The sequence below is a fragment of the Callionymus lyra genome, chromosome 7, assembly GCF_982586985.1.
Source record: "Callionymus lyra chromosome 7, fCalLyr1.hap1.1, whole genome shotgun sequence".
NCBI lineage: Eukaryota > Metazoa > Chordata > Actinopteri > Syngnathiformes > Callionymidae > Callionymus > Callionymus lyra.
In genome coordinates this window covers 31,069,964-31,078,153 of record NC_141824.1, presented here as the reverse complement: position 1 = coordinate 31,078,153, position 8,190 = coordinate 31,069,964, and the positions used below count along the sequence as shown (strand labels likewise).

The window sequence follows — 8,190 nt, the reverse complement described above, 5'->3', positions numbered from 1 at the left end:
GCATGCTGAATTTATACCAGTTGTTGTTTTATTTTGTTTTTCTGAAAAAACTGCTATAAATCTACTCCAATCTATTGCTAATATAGTTTCGATAAATGGAAGAAGCTTCCAAAAAGCTGCTAATACTACTCAGAGAACCAATTCAATACGCAGGAAACCAAAATAATGCAGAAGCCTAAAAGCTAAGTATGATTATATCTAAAGTACACTTGAAATAGTAAAAAATTCAGGAAAGAATGCTGATCATATTTAACAAAAGAAATCCCACAATTTTAAAAAGAATAGAATGCATTTATTTATCATTATACACAATATAACAAAATTATACCATGTTAGTGCAAACATGCAATACAGTAAAACACAATATAAAAAATGCAATGAGGATTCCAGCAGTATAAGTTAAATAGATAAAATGAATTAATTTAGCAGTTTGTACATCAGTCCATCTGTGAACTCAAAGTGACAATGGCTCTGGGAAATAAACTGTTTTTAAATCTATTGCGCCAGGGAGGGAACTTTTCCCCAATTAATATTGTTGTATGAAGTATGTTTTCATTAACCATGGAGTTTTTTACTACTTAATCTTACTAGGGGAGAAAAGTACTGTCAGAGGAATAAGGCTTCCTTCAACTGAGAAAAATCTCTAAACTTCCTTTCTAACATCCATGCATTTGTGTCTTCTATTTTGAACTATTGTAACAGTTCTGCAGCGAGAATTCTGACCTGCTCTAGTAGAAAAACTCACATTTCCCCGATCGTTAAAACTCAAGTTAAAAATCCTGGTTCTTACTTTAAGAACTATTCATGGTCAGGCTCAACCTTACATCAGTGATCTGATCCAGCCTTACACCCCAGCTCAGGCTCTTAGGTCTGTGGATTAGAATCTGCTGATGGTTCTGAGCACACGCTTCCAGACCAGAGAGCTTTGGAACGATCTTCCTCTCTCTCTGCGTCTTCTTTCTCTTCAAGAAACATCTTAAGACCTTTTTATTTGTGCATACCTTTTTTCTATGGTGCCTTTTAGAGTTATAAATCTGTATCTATTTTTAACTTTGTATTGCTTTTGATTTTTTAAGCGCTTTGTGACCCTGGTCTATAAAGGCGATTTAAAAATAACTTTTACTTACTTACTTACTTACTTAATGTTTGTTATGTTTTTTTAAGATTTAGATTTTAGCTGAAAATGTCTTCTAATGCCAGATAGATGTAATTATTTTTATGTGAAAAAAACAACAATAATCAATTCTACTTCTTAATTAGATTAGAATTAGTTATTCACTTTAATTTAAATTGACATTTGATGTCAATGTAGTAAATGTTCGACCCTGATGACTTAAGATGAAAGCTTGTTTTCCCAATAAACTTGTAAGTTTGCACAATTACAATAAAAGCTGAACATTGTAGTGAGGCTCAAATGTAAAATAAACTAGCCATCTTAAACTTTGTGGCATCAAAGGGCAGTTAATGATCAAATTAGAAATAGATTTGTCGTCTTGTGGCATGTGTTGGTTGTCTGCTGCTCTGAGACAGAAGGTGTCAAGATCAATGGATAGAAAGAAGCAGACGTTTGTGGGTTACTAAGTTACCGCTTTCCCATCACAGACAATTAGAGCCTTATCAGATAGCTCAGGGATAAATCATGTCAACAAATAACTCTGATGACACACTGTCCTGTTGACCAACAATATGGCTGCAGAAGCCCTGGAGGCAAATGACAGACCCGGTTTCAGTAAGAGGGCAAGCCATTCTTGTTTACAGTACGACACAGATGTTTTAGTTGGTTGTATTTTGATCAGCTCCTAAATAAGCTGGTGTCTGATAGTGACCCCACATTCCAGACCCCTTTCACTGATGTGTCTGAGCCCACACAACTTTGTCTGCCACTACAGGGGTTCTCTGCCTTGCAGCCAAGGACTCCAGCAGGGGCTCTTGCTTGGCTGAAGGAGATCATTTATTTTTGGTTTTATATTGCATTTGTGGTCTGCAACAAGTTCTACCAATCGCAGTACAAGTATAAGGCTTTCTTTGTGAGTTGAAATGTCAAAGCTATTAATTGAGGAAACACATGAATTCAAGAGAGAAGAAAGATTGATGTGGACTATATAGCGTAAAATGTCAGATGTCTTTACTTCCACACTAGACATACCCGAAATGAGATCGGCACAAGTTACAATAGCAATAAAATTCTGTATTTGCTGTTCTCTGAATACATCTCTAATAAAAACGGAAAGAAAATATATAAGGGACATTAAAAACAAGTTCAATGCCAAATGACAAAGTGCACTGTAAATGCAGGAATGTATAGAACAGAATAAATGTACATGGCAAATGTGCTAAATGTACATCTGAATTTGGGTAAATTACATTGAATAGAATGGTTATTGTATTATGTAATACAGCTGAACTGCGATTTCAAATATTACATTTTTAAGGTGGAAAGATGAAGAAGTAAGAAGCTGTCACTTAAATGTACTTTTTACCTCTTCTAGCTTCTCTGCTTCTTTATATCGAATTATTCATGTGCGTCTTAAACACTGTTGTCACAGTTTCTCCTCTTAAACTCCTCCACATTATCCGCTTCACTAGAATGATAAATTTCAGCATAAAAACATTCCAATAAGCCATGCTGGAAATGAGCGAAAAGGAACATTTGGAAGGGAAATTGAAAATTATTGGAGCATAATTTTAACTAAGCAAACCCGCCAAAGAGTCTGACAATGCAACACAAAATAAACTGGTGGTCTTCAAAGTTTTTCTTCTGTGAGCTACTTACGTGACAAAGGGCCTGAATAGCTACTAATGGGTTTTATTCACAGAACTCAATAGAACCTCAACTACAAAACCAACATTGTTGGGATTTTTGTAATTTTCCATGTGCAAGTTTTATTTATGCCTCTGTTGATATGATTATTAATTTTTGTGTTTTTTGTTTTAGTGCAGCATTTTATAGACAACAAACTCCTTTCAGAGGACTTCTTGCTGCTGATCTGTCTTTAGGCTTTACCTAGCCAGATCTCATAACAGCAGCACGGGTTAAATGTTTTATTGACAGTTATTTGACAAGCCTGTGTTTACCTTTGGGAATGGTGGGGCACCTTCAATTTTGAATGACGATCATGTTTGTTCTTTGGATTTGTATTAAGGTATTGAACACTTCTATTGCTTCTGGGAACACTGCTATAAACATACAACAAACTCTATAGAAGCTAAGTATGATTATATTTAATGCACCCTCTGTAATTGTAAAACATTGTTTAGCCAAAAAAGCCTTAAAAAATGGTTAAAGTAAAAATGGTGGCTAAAGATAGGTAATTTGAAAATTGGAGAAACTCAAATACATCTGACAAAATGATGTCAACATGTTTCAATCACTTGAATGTGCAGAACAAAATGAAAAAAAAAAAAAAAACATATTTTTTTAGTGGAAAAAACAGCTTCATCGTAAAAGATTTAAAAAATGATCTTGCCCCTATAAGAAACATTTTCTCATAGGTAAGAATTGAGAAATTTGTCTTAACCTTAATGTGGCTTAGAGGTTCAACAAATCTTCTGAGTGATGTCCTAGAACAGGGGTCACCAACTTAGTGCCCGACACCAAAGGAGTAGCCCGGGTTGTTTTTATTTTGTGTTGACTTCCTTGTTTCCCCATTAGCAATTATTGGAGGATCAATTATAATATTATTATACTAGAGGAATATAAACCATAATAGTTTTTATACATTTATTTCAGAAGAAGACTTGAGTTCTGTGCTCTTTGAGTAGCTTGCAGTTGCAAAAAAAATCTGTACCCTTGTTCTTGTACATCTGAGGATGTTTAAAATGGTTTGTTCGTTTCTGAAGACGATCTTTATCACAAAACGCTACCCAATTTAAAAAAGCAGCGTAAGGGTACAACAAAAGTGAGAGCTTTTCTTGTTTTGGTTTGATTTCATACGATACATTACTTATAAAACACTACTATATCAAGGAAAAGTATTATTTTTATTTAGTAGTTTTCTTTCTTTTTGAAATGCATGGATCTGTTGGCTTTAATTCAGTTTATTTTCTTTAGAAGCAGGACATTGCGATACATGTAGGGAACAAAAATATATTCTTAGTTGGCTGTTCTACTTGCCTGTTGGACCTCTGTTATTCATAGGTCCAGACAAATCTGCTTACTTTCTTATTTTTTATTTGACGAGAGTGTTGGAAGGTTTGCCTTCAGTTAGTCCAACACCTTTTTGTTACAGGTGTGATCTATTTCTGCCTGCTGTCACAACTATCTCTAGCTAGCTTAAAACAAACTTTTTAAATAGCTTTAACATACTGGTGCAGCCATGTGTCATTTGAGAGTCTTCTTCGTGTTATAAAAATGTGAGAAAACAACAAGAACATATCTGTACTGTCAGTACAGTGCAGGCTAGCCAAACGCAGTCAGCTATAATTATGCCATGATTTTATGGTTAGGGTGAATAAATACAAAGCTTTCTGTAGAAATATTTCTAACAGTAACAAATTTAGTACTTCTAAATTTATTTTCTTTACAATCTTGTTTGTCTGACTTTACAGCTATTGAAAGTCACGTCCAAATGTCTCAATAAAATATATTTCTCTTTAACATTTAATCCTTTTTTAGATATAGACATAGATCTTGCATAAATATATTAATTATGATTTATTATTATTTTGTTTTAATTATTCTTCCACCAATATATTCAACATATAAGCAGGGGTCGTAAAATATATGATCTATACTGAGAGTCTTAATAGATTATACGAAAAAAATAAACAAATAATCCCTTTTGACACAATTTGACTGTATTTGAGAATATTTTGAAAGTATACTCGATTTTGTATTCATAGTAAAAGCCCCTAATATATATTTCAACCTTAGATTTTGGTATAAGTAAGGTATGCACTGCCCCACTATGTTATTTATGTCATTTACATTTACATTATTATTAAAGACTTGTTAAGAAGGTAAATAAAAAACATCTAGTTTCTGTCCATTAACTTCAACAAGGAGCCATGAATTAAACTTTTTGGGACATCACACCAGTGACAGGCAGCTCTCACTGACACTGCACTTAAAAAAGGAATGCATGTTAACTTTCTGCGTAATAAAACGTTCTTCATTTTATTGTACAGATCGTTATATTCAGCGGTGCAAAAACCAGGTTCCTGTTTTTTTAAAACAGACTGTGTTATTGTTATTAATAAGTTATTTCATTTCTAATGTAAAGTGTACTAGCCTTATACATTTTCCTTTACTCCAGAATGTTCTATTTTGTTCTTTATTTAAAAAAGAATATTAATCTAATAGATCATTGTTTCTTTCAGTTTTGAGAAGAACCTCATGAAGGAATGTTGCGCGTGTTCAACCACTCATATGTGGACTTTGCTGTACTTTATCAGCACTATTGGGGAAATGAAGTTTTTTCCATCATTTTTTTTTTTTTACAATTTACAATCTTGTGGTGTATAACTATAGTGTGTTTGTCATTTTAATTTTATTTTTGTGACAACATTTTAACATATAAAGAAAACAACAACTGTTCTTTTTTTTATTAAACATATACTGTATGTATGAAAATAAATCTATTGTAGGACAAAAAAGGCTCATTGTAAAAAAAAGTTAAAATTCCCATTTCTTCAACATTCAGTCTTTTTCCACAGTTCCAACTCAAACTTAAATGAAACCATACTTGCACATAGTAGAATTGACAAAAGAGTACAAAGCATTCATAACACATTATAACACATTTCAGTGTTCTGGGTAAAATTATTCTTCAGGTAGTTCTCTTCTACGGTGCAGGCATACGAATAATCTATTGGAGCATAATAGGTCGAATATTCTGGGGCAGCGTAATTCTCCTGCTGACCTGGCCAGTAGTGGGATAGGCAATAACAGTGGTGGGGGGTACAGTTCTGGAAGTGGAGTTGCTCAGAGGTGAAGTTGCTGAAGCTGGACTCCATCCTGGTGGGAGAGTCGTAGCAGGAAGAAGAGGAGGAGGAGAAGGAGTCCTGCGGGGAGTAGCTGTTCTGATCCACGGGGCTGCATAGCTTCAGCAACTCAGGTGAGGAACATGGACCCTGGAACAAAGATATTATAGCTTAAAATAATATTTGGCTGGTCAGGGTTTACTGCCTCATTTCTGTTTAAAAAATCCAAGGAGAACAATATTCATCATATTGGAAGACTCCAAGTATAAAATCAGGTTGGTGGAATTATTGACTTAAAGCAACATTAACCTTCTTTTTACATAGTTTAAAATACACAACAGGGTAGTTTTTGTCTGACCACTGTTGCCTGAGCCAGGTGGCCCTAATAAAAAAGTGACAAACAGAATATTCTGTCACATTTCACTTTTTTTCCAGGGGTAGTTTAAACATGTAAATGAGCTTTCTATGGTATTATTGTTATATTTATTCCTTGACAATTAGATTTTTTTAAATTTGACCTTAACTGGATGATCAATGGGAATCTGAAGCTAAAAGCTACAGAAATAATTCAAAACTATGTTATTCTATTTTGCAAATCAACATAAGCATAGTTAAGCTTTTTTTATTGATTAATTCCAAAAACACTTTTTCAACCCTGTTAATTGTTGAATCGATTTCTATAAATATGCCTTGATCAAACATAAAATCTAATTCAACTCATGAATTATTATTTTTTTTAATTGTAGACTATTAAATATATGTTGCTCTGATAGTACTGTAATAACACATATTTATTATTTACCGTAAAATTAAAGTCGATTTTAATGATAACTAATTAGTTAAATGTGGGTAAAACCTACCATTCCCTGTTCATAGTGGTCCACATCGGATCCTTGGCCCAATGGTGCAAGAAAAGCAGGAGAAGGGTGCATCGAGCTGTTGTAGCAGGAGCTGTCGTTGTTGATGTTGTCGTAATGGTTAGAAGGAAATAGGCCAAATTGTTGCTGCTGCTGGTGCATCTGCTGCTGGGGTGCAGAAAAGGCGCTCTCCTGCAGCTGGATGCTGCATGAGCTGGCAGCAGCTGGAAACTGGGTGTCGCGGAACTGGAAAAGTTCTGCGCAACAGTCTTTTGTTGTAGGGTCCACATAGTTACCTAAAGTAATACAAAAAGAGAGAAAAAAAAATTAAAAAAAAAACTAAAACGTGGTTAAATAATAATACATCAACTAAGGGTCATCAAAAGATGTTTCTATATCAATCCGCGCCTTTAAATATCGTTTAAACATAAATCCAAATTGTCTGTCACGTGTCTGTCCAAATAAGGCTCAGGGTACTTATATAATAACAGAGCAGGGTGACATGTAAAACTGGCTAAAAGTTACCTGTGTGATGTCATGAAAACATCAGCGAGCACATTTGAATGAAGGTTGTGTGTTTATAAATGAGGACGTGACTACTATGTTACTCACAGACCGGGAAGATTTTTTGTTTTTCTGGCTTAGTTAGGTCTGGAAAATGAGTTGCGCATTTTGTTGAATTTCCAAGCGAACTGTAATCATTTTATTATTTTTTTATTTTTCGCAAGGGTTTGGAACGGTGCATTCTTATTTTTGGTGTGTTAATGGTTTGATATTTCGTTCGGAGACGTTTGACGTGCATTGCGTTGAAGGATCTTGTGGCTGAACTTACTTTGAAAAGTCGGTGCGTAAAGATCCTTGATGTCCGCGCAAGCCTGTGGTATCTGTCCATTGGGAACACGGCGGTTAGATTTGTCAGTGTCATGATTTAGAGAACATTTTGGGAGTGGTTGGGGGGTGAGTGAAGAGGGCTGGGGGTTGCGGGGAAAATACCGTTTTTACTTTGTTCGCCTTCCGGGCTCTGTGTTTTTGAAGCAGCTCCCTGACAGTGACCTTTACCCGGACTCCTTGGTACACTCGAGGCTTATCTGCATGAAGACAACAGCAAACATCTCATGGTCACTTTACCGAAACATGTAGTGAGACAAAGCGGGCGATCACAACCCCCCACCCCGAAAATGCCAACCAGCCCCACACCCACTCATCCCTGCTACAAACTTTGTCCCACGTTATTTTAGAAAAGTTTGGATTTTGTTTTTATATTGGGCATTATATAGTGATGACTTGTGTGTGACCCCGAGCATTTATTATAATTCATTTACACTTTCGTGTCCCCAACATGTTTGTCTGCCTTATTAAACATGCCGAAGATGCATTTTAGGAATGTAAAAAACGACCAATAATATGTCAA

At 35.0% G+C, this 8,190-nt stretch overlaps 1 protein-coding gene across 1 annotated transcript; it reads right to left on the bottom strand.

Moving 5' to 3' along the window:
- Positions 1-5,529: 5,529 nt before the first annotated feature.
- On the bottom strand, positions 5,530-7,984 carry pou2af3 (POU class 2 homeobox associating factor 3). Its single transcript, XM_087796057.1, has 5 exons — positions 7,966-7,984; positions 7,773-7,891; positions 7,612-7,663; positions 6,783-7,075; positions 5,530-6,072 (listed from the first exon to the last, which is right to left on the bottom strand). The coding sequence occupies exons 1-5, from the start codon at positions 7,982-7,984 to the stop codon at positions 5,722-5,724; spliced, it is 834 nt and encodes a 277-aa protein (XP_087652183.1). The 3' UTR covers positions 5,530-5,721.
- Between the last annotated feature and the right edge of the window lie 206 nt (positions 7,985-8,190).

Bases quoted from the DNA above. Each gene is read 5' to 3' on its own strand.
- pou2af3 (XM_087796057.1), bottom strand. The intron at 7,076-7,611 runs GTAAGTTCAGCC...GTATTACTTTAG, and splicing joins TTACGCACCGACTTTTCAAA to GTAACTATGTGGACCCTACA. The intron at 6,073-6,782 runs GTAGGTTTTACC...TCTTTGTTCCAG, and splicing joins ACCACTATGAACAGGGAATG to GGTCCATGTTCCTCACCTGA.